The sequence below is a fragment of the Dipodomys merriami genome, unplaced genomic scaffold, assembly GCF_024711535.1.
Source record: "Dipodomys merriami isolate MVZ:Mamm:240054 unplaced genomic scaffold, mDipMer1.0.p SCAF_6, whole genome shotgun sequence".
Taxonomy (NCBI): domain Eukaryota; kingdom Metazoa; phylum Chordata; class Mammalia; order Rodentia; family Heteromyidae; genus Dipodomys; species Dipodomys merriami.
The window spans coordinates 71,265,492-71,280,913 of record NW_027206179.1 but is presented as its reverse complement, the minus strand read 5'-3'; the positions used below and the strand labels follow the sequence as shown (position 1 = coordinate 71,280,913).

The 15,422-nt window shown below is 43.7% G+C and overlaps 1 protein-coding gene across 2 annotated transcripts in view; it reads right to left on the bottom strand.

Moving 5' to 3' along the window:
• Window positions 1-2,438: 2,438 nt before the first annotated feature.
• Atp12a (ATPase H+/K+ transporting non-gastric alpha2 subunit) overlaps window positions 2,439-15,422 on the bottom strand; it is a 31,068-nt gene continuing 18,084 nt past the window's right edge. For both annotated transcript variants that reach the window (XM_070003139.1, XM_070003140.1), the window contains exons 12-23: window positions 14,344-14,536; window positions 10,668-10,843; window positions 9,812-9,948; window positions 7,852-8,002; window positions 6,338-6,506; window positions 6,099-6,253; window positions 4,492-4,615; window positions 4,173-4,318; window positions 3,819-3,952; window positions 3,532-3,633; window positions 3,059-3,150; window positions 2,439-2,886 (exon numbers count right to left, since the gene is read on the bottom strand). In XM_070003139.1, coding sequence (XP_069859240.1) covers window positions 2,858-2,886; window positions 3,059-3,150; window positions 3,532-3,633; window positions 3,819-3,952; window positions 4,173-4,318; window positions 4,492-4,615; window positions 6,099-6,253; window positions 6,338-6,506; window positions 7,852-8,002; window positions 9,812-9,948; window positions 10,668-10,843; window positions 14,344-14,536 — 1,608 coding nt within the window. In that variant the 3' untranslated portion in view covers window positions 2,439-2,857. The remainder of the gene's footprint in view (window positions 2,887-3,058; window positions 3,151-3,531; window positions 3,634-3,818; window positions 3,953-4,172; window positions 4,319-4,491; window positions 4,616-6,098; window positions 6,254-6,337; window positions 6,507-7,851; window positions 8,003-9,811; window positions 9,949-10,667; window positions 10,844-14,343; window positions 14,537-15,422) is intronic.

The following is a 15,422-nucleotide window of genomic DNA, read 5'->3' as shown; positions in this document are numbered from 1 at the left end:
GACCAGATTGCTCCCTTCAGGTGATGACAGCGCTGAGGATGTCTCCAGAAGCCCTGGAGAGCCAGAACTGAGATAATGATCAGTCAGCCCATTGTCCTGGTCAAGGCTCAAGCTCTGTCAGCTATGCGTGCCCCAACCCCTCCTCATCTCCCCTTTCTCTATAACTTCAATAGTTCCTGTCAGATCCTGAAAGATGGACTTGGGGTGGTTGGCATTCTCCCTACCTCAAGTCCCCAGCCACTCCCACTACTTCCCCAGGGGCAGCTGTAGCCCTCCAGTTCCACCCAGACTTGAGCTCCTCCCTGCCCTACAGTTCCTGCCAGGATAGCTGGCCACTCCCACTCTCTGCCCAGATCTACCCACACATGCAGAGTACCGTCTCTACCTCTAACCACAGGGCTACCACCTGGATTGGGGCAGCTGCCATACTTCCTCCTCTCCCGGGGGAGATAGGGCCCTTCTAATAAACCTTATAAGCCTTCTTCTGTACCTGCCTGCCTCCGTGTGGTCCCCTGAGATGGCTGGGATAGATTCTTTCGGGGGTCATTGAATCCCTTTACCTCTTCTTCCCAATGTGACCATGCCAAATAAATAAATCTCCTTTCTCTGTCCCTTTCTACCTCATGTCTCTTTCATTGGTGGATTGAGATGGGTAGCTTACCCCAGTCTGTTGCCCTAAAACTTATAACTAACAGACTTCTACCTCAAATTTAAATCCCTTTGACCTCAATCACAACTCAAGTTAAATTGTATGCTCAGTGCTATGTGGCTGGCTGTTTCCTGCTGACCCTGGTAGGACCAAGAGCTAGCTGCTAGCATTTAGCAGGGCCAGATGGGAGGGCAAGTTATTCTTAGCTGAAGTCTAGAAATCATCTCCTGAATTTTCAGGACTGGAATGAGGCTGTTCTTATACTGCGCTACTGGAAAGGATTTCCAGCTTACTGAACTACGAATGGGAGATTAGTTTTATGATAATTATAACCCAACCAGAGATTAAAAACCAGGAGAAAGGAAGTATTATTTTAGGTTAAGGTGACACACAATGAACACTGAACATGACCATCTAAGTAATTAGCAAAGTCACAGTGATGGCCCCTTCCCTCTTTCAAGTTTCCCCCTGCCCATGTTCCAGAGCTACCCCCACCCCTCCTGCCCCAAACAGTCAACAGTAGCAGATGCCCTCATGTGAAAGGCTGCTCTGAATGGGGAGGCCACTCCTTGGAGAAAGTTTAACTAAATGTAATTTGATCAAATCAGTTCTGGACATGCAATTGATGGAAAGGCTGTGAAAATAACTTTCCCTAATTTGAAAGGAGTCCCAGACAGAACCTACAGCTCCAGTATGGTGAAAAAAGAGTTCAAAAAGAAAACCTTACATGTCCAGATCTTACATGGGTAAGTAAAATGATGGGAAAGAAGAAAAAAAACACCAAAACCAAACCCATAACAAAATAACAACAAAAATCCAAAACTAGCTGTGCACCAGTGGCTATTGTAGTTACTCAGGAGGTTGAGATATTAAAAAAATCCCAGTTTGAAGCCAGCCTGGAAAGGAAAGTCTGGGACTCCAATTAACCACCAAAAAGCCAGAAGTAGAGTTGTGGCTCAAGAGGTAGAGAGCCAGCTTTGAATGAAAAAGCTAAGGGACAGCACCCATGTCTTGAGTTCAAGACACAATAGTGGCATGCATGTGCACACGTGCGCATGCACACACACACATCCAAAAACAAAGAAAATTACATTTCATCTTTTTGTATTCTATGTTATATTCTAAAAAGAAAAGATAACAAATTAGAACAACACAATGAGACTAGCTTTTATAAAACATGTTTTACTTAAATATGAGGCCTCTTTGGGGCTCTCAGTATGGTTGTGTGTGTGTGTGTGTGTGTGTGTGTGTGTGTGTGTGTGTGTGTGTGTGTATATATATATATATATATCTATATATCACATAGGATTGTCTAAATTACAACACACAACAAGACTGACGACTGACATAAAATTATTGCTGGAGAGTACTTGGCAACTGTTTTACAAGAAATAAATATTACTTTATTACTTAAGTCACAACAGCTGTTGCTGCGGTTGAATCCTAACCAATGAGAGTGCCTTAGGATGAGTTGAGCATTCTAAGTTAGGATATATAAGAAAGACTTGGAGAAAGACTCCTCCTCCTTCTGGAGGAAGATGGTGGTAGGGTGAAGGGAGATGTGGGAGGGGAGACACAGAAGGGCTGGGTAGCTGGGATCTTGTCATGGTGAGAAACTGTCCTAGAAAGGACATCTTAGCACTGGAGGCATGGCTCAGCTATAGAGCACCTGCATAATAATCTTGAGGCCCTCAGTTCAAACCCTAATACTAAAAACAAATAGACATCTGAGTCAAAACTAGAGTCATCTGTGCTGTTGTGATGTTTATCAGATGACATTTCCACTTCCTAAGCCATGGACACAGAGACCCTTTTATGAGCAAAGGGACCATGAATATATTTGTTCTCAATGGATACACAGAAATCTCAGAGAGGGTCATGGGCTATTATAAAAATGAGGAAATGAGGTCTGAGCAATCTTATATTAGCTTAATGTACATCCCAGCAGATGCTGGGCTTATCCAGTGTTTAACATAATGAGCTATATATACATATAAACATATTGAAGTTCACATTGAAGTTTACATATGTTAAAAATTAAATAAACAGTACCATCTCAATTTTAAATACAAAACTTAAGTATACTTTCTACAGTTTTTTTCTCCGTTATGAAAGTCTCTGTGGTATGGAGTTTGACAATGTCCATGCTGTCCAGAGATCTCCAGTTGCAAGAACGTGTCAGTGGGAGACTCAGTGAATGATGTGGTCTCAGTAATACATGTTCTTATCCCACCAACCTGTAGGGATAGGAAAAAGTAAATCAGAAATGGAGAGTCTTGGGAAGAGGTAAACAGAATCTCAACAATCATACTGCTGATCTGGAAGTGCTAGGGTCTTGCCTTAGCATATATGGGGCTCTGGGTTTGATTTCCAGCCTAGTGTTTAAAAGACAACATTATTACTACTCACTTCCAGGATAGAGCCTGATGAAGAGCTTTCGTATCTCATCATATACCCAAATCAAAATGGCATGTGGTACAGCCACAAACCAATATTGAGGCCTAGAAACAGAAGAGAGGAAGGTAAGCCCTGGTTTGTGCAAAGAGATCAGACCCTAGCCCATCAGCAGGAGATTTCATCTTAACCTTCACACAACATAGACCTGCAAAGCTTCTTATTTAACTTGCATTGTGATTGCTAGGAGCAATATCTGCCTTTGATACAACCTGTTGGCTGAGGATGATGGTGTGGTAAGGCTTGGAAAAACAATAGTTTTTCTTTTTGGGAATTTGAGGTCCAAAGCCAGGTTCATGCAGCAGAGTCCCTTTGATCTATTTGGAAAGACTTGATGTGGGGAGTCTGCGGGAAGCCTAGTGTTTATTTTGGCTGTTATAGGGCAGAACTGAGGCTAGCTCTTTCCTTGGTGCTGAAAGCAAACTCACCTGAGCATGGTAAAACTCAGGGCTGTAACACTTCCAAGGCCATAGGAGAGGATCAAGGCGATGATAATCTGAGAGGCAATTCCTACCCAGATGACTTTATTTCTGCAACATATACAAAAGAAAACAGATGGTCAAATCTTTCTGCTCTGCCATTATGGACTCAGCAGACCATGCTACTGGTGGAATCAACATCTTATGGGTGACAAGTGTAGCCACAGGTAGGTGGATTGGCAGATCCTGGCATCTGACATGGATGGAAGGATGCTGATGTCAGGCATGGGAGGTACCTGAAGAGCCCCTGTTGGAAAATGGAATTCCTCCTGGTTTTCCTGATGATCAGATCTGCTATTTGCTGGATCATAATGCCAACAAAGAAGGCTGTGTAGCCTGTCCATTCTAGATATTTCCTCTGGTGCCTTGTCTGTTAAAGGACAGAGAAATGAGAGATGAGGCTGATTCCTAGAAAAGACTGAATATATGTCCCCAAAGAATATCCTACCACCCACCCTCAGCCCTATTAACTGAGAAGCCACCCAAACCTGTCTCATCAAGGCCATCCAGTGAATGTCAGTCCACATGGGACACTGAGAGGAAAGAAGGAGCAGGTGGTATTGGTGGCGGTGGCAGAGTTTCTAACTCACCCATTCCTGCCCATAGCTGTCTTCCAAATCATTCACATCATCCATTTCCCATTGTACCCGAAGGTTAATGAGAGTGGTGGGCCAAAATCCCTGTTGCGCATAGACTGTGAAATATACCAGGAAAGCTCCCAAGGCTTGCATGAGACCTAGAAGAATAAAAGGTATGGAGTTAGGATATGTGCTAGCCTCAAAGAACTGCCTGGCCTTTTTGCCTTCTTTCACCCCCAAAGGAAAAGCACACTTGCTAATTGTATCTGGGATTTGAGTGGATTCTCTGGAGATGGCCCTTGTGTGACAGGGAGGAACATCTTCCTCATACCAATGTGCAGGTAAGAGTAGATGGCAAGGTTCTTGTTCACCAATCTATCCTTCTTCTTGTGGCGAGGCTTCCTGTTCATAATGTCGCTTTCAGCTTTCTCATAGGCCAAGGCAATGGAGGGAATCTAGAGGGGGAGAGGACCCATGAAACATAACTTTGTCTATTCAGAGGAAAGGTTTACAGCTATGGCCTAGTGAGGGTGGGCCTGGTGTGTATGTGGGGAGAGTTGGGGGGTGGAACTGGTCCATGTAGAGTGCAAGCAACATATGCTGGGTGCATTGTCTATGTGGAATTTAAGAGCAGCCAGTTTTAAAACTCAATCTGTGTCCCTAGTGTGGTGGCAGACAGCTGTATCCCAAAACTCAGAGATGAGGGGAATCTCAATTCCCCTCAAAAGAAAAGACATCTGTTATCTCCTCAAAATGTGAGGGTCATCCCTGTGTTGACACAGGTCACACTGAGGTGAAGGAAAGAGCAATTTGCAGGACTATTTTTTGTGATATAAATTCATCTTGTTCCTTTTGGCCTGTAAAGCCAAAGACAGATGGGGAAACTTTTGTGGAGCTTTGTTATAGGGTATACATACTTAAGCCTATAACTCACAGAGAAGTCCAGAGACTCATCCCCAGTTTATCAACATAATGCCATAAGAGAAGCTATGGTTTAAGTAGTAGAGCACTAGCTGTGACCAAGAAAGCTAAGAGAGAGAGAGAGAGTTAGGCCCTAAGTTCAAGCCCCAGTAAAGGTGTGCGTACACACACAAAATTATATATTATTATATAATTATATAGGAGGGTGTAGTTTAGGTGAGCTATTATTGCAGGACAAGGCTTTATATTTATATGTCATAATAACTACTACTTTACACTGTGTTTAGAGGAGGTACTTCTAGACCACAAGAGGTGGCTATGGAGTTATTACTTTAACCACTACCCCATGTCCCCTTCCCCCCACCTCCTAAGGCATAGGGACAATTTGGATCATTACTTCATCTTCCCTAACAGTAGGGAGGCATATTGTTTTGGAGGATCAAGACTTTTTTTGCGTGTGCTGGTAATGAGACTTAATTCAGAGCCTGGTGCTGTCCTTTAGCTTTCTTGCTCAAAGCTAGTGCTCTACCACTTAAGCCACAACTCCACTTCTGGCATATTGCTAGTTAGTCTCACAGACTTTCCTACCCAGGCAGGCTTTGAACTGTGATCCTCAGATCTCAGCCTTCTAAGTAGCTAGGATTACAGATAAGAGTCACTGGCACCCAACAAGACTCTTTTGGGGGGGCAGGGAAAGGTGGGGGGGCATGGAGAGTCTAATCCAAATGTTCTCTTACAGAGCTACAACCCCAGCCTCAAGACTCAGTTGTTGAACAATTCTCCATGGAGTGAAGTGGCTTTAATTTGCAAACATTTGACAGATGACTAAATGCCTTGCTTTGAAGTGTGGTCTGTGGACCAGCAGGATAGTGTCAACTTGGCAGCCTGTAGAAATATACAACTGTAAGCCCCATTGTAGGGAAGTTTGAGAAGCATTGACTCTATCCATCTCAGGGTCCTGGAAGGTAACAACTATGATTGTTTTATGCCCAGGGATGTTCCTTCAGGGTCACTTACAATGTCTGTGCCCAGGTCGATGAACAGGATGGTAATGGTGCCAATGGGCAGAGGGAGCCCGACAATAATGTAGATCAAGAAGGGACAGAGTTCAGCAATGTTCTTGGTCAGGGTGTATGCAATGGTCTTCTTTAGGTTGTCAAAGATCAGGCGACCTAGGCAAGATGTGTCTCCTTATAAAACTTGCTTCTAGTGTCACAGGCAACCCAATTGCCAAGAAGACATGAGACCTCATTTACCTTCTTCCACCCCTGTGACTATTGAGGCAAAATTGTCATCCAACAAGACCATGTCAGCTGCATTTTTGGCGGCATCAGAACCTGCTATTCCCATGGCAATCCCAATGTCTGCCTTCTTCAGAGCCGGAGAGTCGTTCACTCCATCCCCTGTAACAGCTACAACGGCATCCTGTGGGTACCCCGTGAAGAAAAACAAGAGCAGGTTTAGTAGGCCACAGGTTGGACAAGAACACAGTCTCCCTTTCATCTCAAGGCTTCCATGACTATCGGAGCCAAAATGAAGAGCTCATTTTGGGAAAAGACAAGGATGAAAATCTCAGAAACAAAAACAAGCACTTGGAATTAGAGGTATTTACATGAAAAAAAAAAGTGTATGCCAATTAAACAGAGGGTTCTTATGCAATGGGCCCTTCATATTGGTGGGTTCCTTGTCTTCAGATTCAATCAACTAAGGATGGAAAATATTGGGAAAATGGCTGGGCACTGGTAGCTTATCCTAGCCACTCAGGAGGCTGAGATCTTAGGATTAAGGTTTGAAGCCAGCCCAAGTAGGCAAATCCATGAGACATTTATCTCTCATTAACCACCAAAAAGTGAGAAGTAGAGCTGTGCCTCAATTGATAGAGCACCACCAAAATTGAAGTGGAAAAGAGACAGCTAAGAGACAGTGCCAGTGTGCTGAGTTTAAGCCCCAGCACTGGCACAAAAGATACTAGAATAAGAAAACTGCATCTGTACTAAGTAAGTACATACATTTTCTTTATTATCCAAACAAAATGTTATAACAGCTACTTACATAGCTGTTACATAATACCAAGTCTTATAAGTCACCTAGAGACGATTTAAGGTATACTGGATAGTCATAGATCCTATGCAAACATCACCCCATTTTACTTTAGCCAGAACTTGAGCTTGGACTAGGATCCTCACTTGGCCTTTTCTCTCAAGGTTGGTGCTCTACTATTTGAATCACACCTCCAATTCTAGCTTTTCCTGGGTAAGCAGAGATGAGTCTTGTGGACTTTTCTGCCTGGACTGGCTTTGAACTCTAATCCTCAGATTTCAACCTCCTGAGAGATAAGATTACAGGCATGAGCCACCAGTGCCTGTCTATTATTATTATTATTAATGTTGATATGTGTGTGTATTAGAATGAGGGCTTGAACTCAGGGCTTCATGTTCTTGCTTCTCTTTTTATTATTTTATATTTGGGACTTAAGCATCAGTGGATTTTGGAGGCTCCTGGAACCCTGTGAACACCAAGGGAAGACTGCATTTTATGTCTTTAAATGTTTTATTTTATATCTTTATATTTTTAAATCCTTCTGTATTCACACTACCACAGAGACCAGTGCATGGCTGCCAGAAGCCCCAGGTTTCCATGATAAAGTGCAGAAAGCTAAGGAGTGTGCAGCAATGGGAGCTTCTTAAAGGAAGACAGAGTGTTAGCCCACCCAAACTCTGCTCCACATTTCCCAATGGCCCAGCCTGCCATCCAGTTCCTGCCATCTCACCTGCCTCTGACAGCCCTCCACAATGATCAGCTTCTGCTGGGGGGATGTCCGGGCAAAAACAATTTCTGCATAGGTGGCTAAGAGTTCATCCAGCTGTTCTGGAGTCATGTCCTTCAGCTCCATGCCGGTCACCACAGCTGCTTTAGCATCCCTGCAAGGGCAAGAATCAGCCAGGCTGACTTTTTATCTTACAGCCAAAATAGGGGGTGACCATTGGGGGAAAGATAAAGATGGCCAATTCAGAAGCAAGAACACAAGGAGCTTTGAACAACATGTGTTGGAAGAGGGAAGTAGAGCTGTGGCTCAAGAGCATGCCAGCCTTGAAACAAAACAACATAGATGATGTATTCAAAGGAAAAGAAAAAAAATGTTTATGACAAGAAACTGGGTGAAAGACAGGTGTTAGTAACTTGTACGTGTAATCCTAGTTGCTCAGGAAGCTAAGATCTAAGGATCACAGCCAGTTTGGGTAGGAAAGTCTGTAAGTCTTTAACTACCAAAAAGTCAGAAGTGGAGGTATGGCTACAGTGGTAGAGTGCTAGCCTTGGGCAAAAAAAGCTAAGGACAGAGCCCAGACCCTGAGTATAAGCCCTAGTACCAACACACACACACACACACACACACACACACACACACACACACACACACACACACACACACGCACACACGCATGCACGCACGCACACACACACACAAATAAGAAGGCAAACAAGCTCTCAATCTGTTTTAGGGATGTTATTTATATAAAGCAGTGCTTACAGATTTCAGATTTCAGATACTGTTTCTAGGCCCAGAGGCAATTTGCTGCCTTGTAATAATTTATCACCTGATTGCTGGGTGTTCCTAAAATGTAGAAGTGCCTGGGAAACTCAAAGGAGTTCACTGACCTTTCCTTTCTCTCTATGCATGTGAGAGTTGAATTCAGCAGGTCACTCCAACTTGAGATTCTGATGTCTTCAATTCACTTAAACCACTCACAATCTACACTGCTCCTCCCCTGTGCCTCTTTCTTTATGCTGATCATATCACAATTGATTTTATCTTCTTCTTGCTAGATAGAAAGCTTCCCAAGGGTAAGTTCAGCACCTGTTCAGTTGTTGATATAGCTACAGGGTCTGGCACAAGAGTCTGGCAAATGGTTGGCACTCCACAGCAATTTTTCAACAAATTTTCAATGATTGTTGAAAAATTAATAGATAATAGATGGACAGTTGCATGGATCAAAGGACAGACACCATTAGAATGAGGAAGCCGGGTGCCCGTGGCTCATGTCTGTAATCCTAGCTACTCCAGGAGGCTGAGATCTGAGGATCTTGGTTCAAAGCCAGCCTGGGTAGGAAACTCCATGAGACCCTTATCTCCAATAAACCACTCAGAAAACAGGAAGTAGTGCTGTGGCTCAAGTGGTAGAGCTGAAGAGCTGAGGGACAGTGCCCAGGCCCAGAGTTCAAGTCCCATGACCACCACCACCAACAACAAAAAAAGTAAGAAAGAGAAGAAGCAAGGAAAAATTGGTTACTTAGGAAAATTCTATTCAATTTTTACTAATTATAAAGAGTATGTTTGGGGCTGGGAAGGTGGCTCAGTGGTAGAGCACTTGCTTTGCATGCATGAGGCCCTGGGTTTGATTCCTCAGCACCACATAAGCAAAAAGAAAAAAGCCGGAAGTGGCGCTGTGGCTCAAGTGGTAGAGCGCTAGCCTTGAGCTGAAGAGCTGAGGGACAGCGCCCAGGCCCAGAGTTCAGGCCCCATGACCGGACCCCCCCCCCAAAAAAAGAGTATGTATATATATATATATATATATCTACATGTTATGAAGCCAACTGAACACCCATATAAATACCCATCATGCTCACTAGGGAAGGTGCATGAAACCCAAAGGATTCTTAATATTCCTGGTTATCCAACTGGACCCTGTAGATAAGAAATTGTGTTTCTACTCTGTTAGTTCTATATTTACCTTTTGTTAACTTGCTCCACAGCAATATTGCGACGTTTTGCAATGTCTTCCACTGTCTCGCTGTTGGCAGAGATGATCCCTACACTCTTGGCAATAGCTTTGGCTGTGATGGGATGATCACCTGTAACCATAATGACCTAAAACATAGACAACAGGGACTAATGGACAATGAGGAACTCGGCTAGCCAAAGTAGGAATTGTGGTTCAGTATTCCCTACTCTAGAGGATCTGGTAGGATAGTGTTATGGTTGCTATGATTTGCCTTATGGAAAATTCTAGATTGAAGATACAACTGTCTTTGAAGAACACACTGATCCCCTTGGGTCTTTTCTTGCACTTATTTTTGTTGTTGTTTGGTTGGTTTTTGTTGTTGTTGTTGGCTGTGGGACCTGAACTCTGGGCCTGGGTGTTTGGGCACTGTCCCTCAGCCCTTCAGCTCAAGGCTAGCACTCTACCACTTGAGCTACAGAGCCACTCTGGCCTTTTCTGCTTATGTGGTGCTGAGGAATCGAACCCAGGGCCTTGTGCATGCAAGGCAAGCACTCTACCACTGAGCCACCTTTCCAGCCGACACTTAATGTTATTTTGCATTCCCTTCTTGGACATTCGAGGAAAACTTTCCACTTTGATGACATTTTGTTAGTTAAACAAAAGTCTCTAGGTGTCTGTTCGTAATGTTGCTTTAACAGTCTTGATCTTAACATGATTGATGGAATTTGTATTATGGTTTCAATATCATAAGGACAAATGGATTTTAGAGCCCTAAATACTGGCCATTTCCTATGACACGTGACTTTAAGGAGGGAGGGATGCGACATGTACAAGAGAGCTCCCTAAGCAGGATGGTCATTCTCACCTTGATCCCTGCGCTCCGACATTTGGCGACTGCATCTGGCACAGTGGAGCGAGGGGGGTCAATCATTGACAAGAGCCCCACAAAACATAGATCGGAAGTGGGAAAGTTCACGGTGTCTACGTCAAATGAGTAGGTTTCTGGAAACACATCTTCTGGCAGGTAGAGATGACAGAAACCTGTAAAGAGGCGTGGATTTGGGAACTAAGGAAATTAGGATAAGAAATGACAAAAGCAAAGGGCAGTTGGAGGTAGAGCACATGTTTAACAAATAACAGGCCCTAGTTTTGATTCCTAGCACCAAACTAAAGAAATAAGTAAGCAAATAAATAATTTAAAAAATGAAAGGAAAGGGAGGACAAGTTGATACACTTTTTAAAACTAATTTACTATATATATATATATATATATATATATATATATATATATATGTTTATGCCAGTACTGGGGCCTGAATTCAGGACCTGGGCACTGTCTATTAGCTTTTTCACTAAAGGCTGGTGCTATATAATTCAAGCCATAGTTCCACTTCTGGCTTTTTGGTGGTCAGTCGGAGTTAAGAGTCTCATTGTCCAAGCCGGCTTTGAACACCAACTCTCATATCTCAGCTTCCTGAGTAGCTAGGACTACAAACATGAACTGCCAGTGCCCAGATAGTCATTTTCTATTTTTACCAATTTATTAGAGCCAATAGAATAGAGTACAATAGAATAGAACCAAATTGATTTAATTCTTTCAATTCCACAATGCACTTTTTCTTTTTTTGCTGTCGGTACAGGGCTTGAACTCAGGACCTAGCTTGCTGTCCCTGTGCTTTTTATTGTTCAAGGATAGCACCCTACCATTTGAGCCACAGCTCCATATTGTGCTATGCTGTGCTGTGCTGTGCTGTGCTGTGTGCGTGTGTGTGTGTGGGGGGGGGGTAATTGAAGATAAAAAGTCCCATGGTCTTTGTCTGGGCTGGCTCTGAGCCACGATCCTCAGATCTCATTTGCCTGAGCAGCTAGGATTATAGGTGTGAGCCACTAACACCTTGCTCCACAATAAACTTTTTAAAAGGAAAGATGGATTTCACCCCAAACAGATGTGTATTATATAATCATTAGGTCCTATGTTATATTCTAGACAAGTGTTACACTAGAACAAATGAGATATCCTTTACTTCTGAGAATGTCTGTTATTGTGGGAGAAAAACTGAAGAGGTAAAGTATAATAAAACGTCGTAGAGTAGAGAGACCTTCACTTATGTAGAGAGTCAAAAGATGATGTGGATGTTTTCTGTGTCAAGAAGGGAAGGAAGGATTATTTCAGGCAGAGAAACTAGCACATGCTGGTTTGTACAAAATGATATTGTATAAAATAGAGGAGTATCTAGGGAGCTGTGGGGAGTGGTACAAAGCCCAATCCCGAAGAAAGATAAGCACAGCAGAAAAGTCATGAGGAATGTGGTAGAACATCCTTGTCTCTAAGCCATCGACATTTCAATTGGAGGTTGTACTTCCATTCCTGTGTCTGGTAGGACCTCCCCAGCATGATTTTCTTATCAGCTTTTATATCAAATTAATTCTCAGCACGTTTTGCTGTTTTTCACATTTGAGTAAAGCAGACTGCAAAAGGTCAAACAGGAGGTTTCCGGAGCAACTGGTCAGATGCAGGCCAATCATGTGTTGAAAAAGAGGTTAGCAGGGTCTGTATATTACTTAAGTTGTGCTTAAGATATTAGCATCTCATTTGTACATTTTATCTGCATTAGAAACTCAGATATCCTATAGCAACAGACATTCCACAGATTCCATGTCTACTGGCAAGCACTTTCATGGTGTTTAATAAGCCTTATTATTAACCATGAACTGTTCTCTTGAATTCATTATTCTGTAATTTTGAACAGGTGCCCTACAGTCAGCAGTGGAACAGATGATCTCCTCAGAGATTATTCCAGTGACAGTATTTCTTTCTTTTCTTTTCTTTTTCTTTTTTTCTTTTTTTTGTCAGTCTTGGGGCCTGAACTCTGGGCCTGGGCACTGTCCCTCAGCTCTTCAGCTCAAGGCTAGCGCCCTACCACTTGAGCCACAGCGCTACTTCTGGTTTTTTCTGCTTATGTGGTGCTGGGGAATCGAACCCAGGGCCTCATGCATGCACGGCAAGCACTCTACCACTGAGCCAACTTCCCAGCCCGTAGTGACAGTATTTCTAACACTGCTTCTGTCTCTAACATGCTCTGTCTCAGTTTCTGGGATTACCTTTTCCTACTCATACAATTGAAGGTGTAATTTTTTTGGTGTGTGTTTGTGTATTTGCCAGTATTGGGGCTTGAACTGGGGGCCAAGATACCCTCTTTCAGCTTTTTTGCTCTACACTTGTGCTGTACTTGAAACATACCTCTACTTCTGTTTTTTTGCTGGTTAGTTGAAGAGAAGAGTCTCATGGACTTTTCTGTCTGGGTTAGCTTTGAACCGTGCTCATCAGATCTCAGTCTCCTGAGTAGCTGGAATTACAGGCATGAGCCACCAGCACTGAACTTACTGTCATTTTTAAAGTCACTATTACCCTCTAATTAACTGCTAAGTCTCACCCATTCTGCCTTTATGAAGCTTCTTTCTCCAGACACCACTTTTGCATTGCACCTGGCATCAAATTTCGAACTTGTTTTAGTTGAATAAGGGCAATGACCTGATGAAACTAGCATCTCTCCCCTCCCTGCTGCCACCAAGCACTCTCCTTAACAAACACGATGGCTAACCCTGGCCAGTTCATCCCTGTTGCAGTCTTCAGTGTTCTCCACTGACTGCAAGATGAAGCCCAAATTCCTCAACACATATTCCAGGCCTCCAAAGCACAACCTCCAATCTACTTCTCTGGCCCTGCTTCCCACCCTAGCACCAGCTCATCTACCCTATAGCACCATGGACTGCTTGCTTCAACCTGTGTGCATTAGTTCCATCCCTTTGCTTTGCTTTCGTGGTTCCTCTATTTGGACATATTCCTCCATCTCCCTGTAAGGCCAGATTTAAGATGTGACTCTTTCCATAAAGTATGATTTTGGTTGCCGAGAAGCAACTCAGTTCTCCTCAGTGCCAGCATATAACATCCTCTTTGTGTGTGTGCCTGTGCTAGGGCTTGAACTCAGAGCCTGGGCGCTGTCCCTCAGCTTTTGTGCTCAAGGCTAGTACTCTACCACTTAAGCCACAGCTCTACTTCTGGCTTTTTTTTTGTGGCTAATCCAAGATAAGAGTCTCATGGATTTTGTTACCTGGGCTGGCTTTGAAAGTTGGTCTTCAGATCTCAGCCTCCTGAGTAGCTAGGATTACAGATGTGAACCACTGGCTCCCAGCGTAGCATTATCCTCTTACATGTTACCATCTAGTTATCATATTGTTGTTGTCCTCCTCTTCCTCTTCCTATTTTCTCCCTTCCTGGTCTTCTTCTTCCCCCTTCTCTTCTTGTCCAATTTATCTTCCTGTTCCTCTTTTTCCTCCTCTTTCTCCTTCTTTTTTCCAGTGCTGGGCCTCCAACCCAGAGCCTCTCACATGCTACGCAAGTGTTGTACCACTAAACTATACCTACAGCTTCTCATATTGTTCTTGATATAGTCTACGTGATGTCACAGCTACCCTGATAGCTCATGAGGCCTACTCTTCCATACCTAGGAAAAGCACAGGCATCCTCCCACTGTACTTACCCAGTACACGCTCGCCCAGGCCACCTAGCTCCATGTAGGCCATGAGGAAGGCGTCGGCAGTGTTCTTGTCCAGTGGCTGCTCCTGGCCATTGATCATGATGGTGCTGCACTTCTCCAAGATCCTCTCGGGGGCCCCTTTCATCACCATGAGGAAACGCTTGTCATCGGGGTCTTCTGTCTTGTGGATGGAGAGCTAGGAGGGCACACTGAGCATGTTAGGCATAGCTCTTCCAACTAGTAATAGGACAAGCTGGGGAAATTTGTTCTTTGCTTTCAAAGCATAAAGGAGGAGGAGAAGGAACAATGGAATGCCAGTAATGGGGCTTGAGCTCAAGGCCTCACTGCTCTTGCTTGGCAATTTATTGCTCAAGGTTGGTGCTCTACCATTTGAGCTATACCTCAAATTGCAGCTATTTGCTGGTTTACTGGATATGAGTCTCTTGGATTATAATTCTTTGGCTCTCTTGGAACCTTGGTCCTCAGATCTCAGCATCCTGAGAGGCTAGGATTACAACTATGAGCCACCAGTTCTCAACAGGCACGACCTATCTTTTTGAACTCTGGGCCTGGGCACTGTCTCTGAGCTCTTCAGCTCAAGGCAAGTGTTCTACCACTTGAGCCACAGTGCTACTTCCAGTTTTCTGGTGGTTAATTGGAGATAAGAGTCTCACAGACTTTCCTGTCCAGGTTTTGAACTGTGATTGATTCTTAGATCACAGCCTCCTGAGTAGCTAGGATTACAGGCGTGAGCCACCCACGCCCTGCATGACCTATTAAAAAAAAGATGTTATGGCCAATTAATATGCTGACAGCTAGACCTGGCTGGCCCAGAGGGCCCACTGAGTTGGAATCTACACTAAGTAGAGCTTGTATTGAAAAAAGAAAAAGAGAAAACCCTGGCTACTGTAAGAAGGTCAGATAAACTCTTCTAGGGAGTGTGTAGGGGTACAGTGAGAACTGTGAGTCAGTATGCTTCTGAGTCTCGTGTCTCCCTCTCTGTGATAAGCCTCCATATTTTAGACCTGAGCAACTTTGAGGGAAGCAGGAACTCCTATGCTTCTTTGCCTCAGGATCAAGCC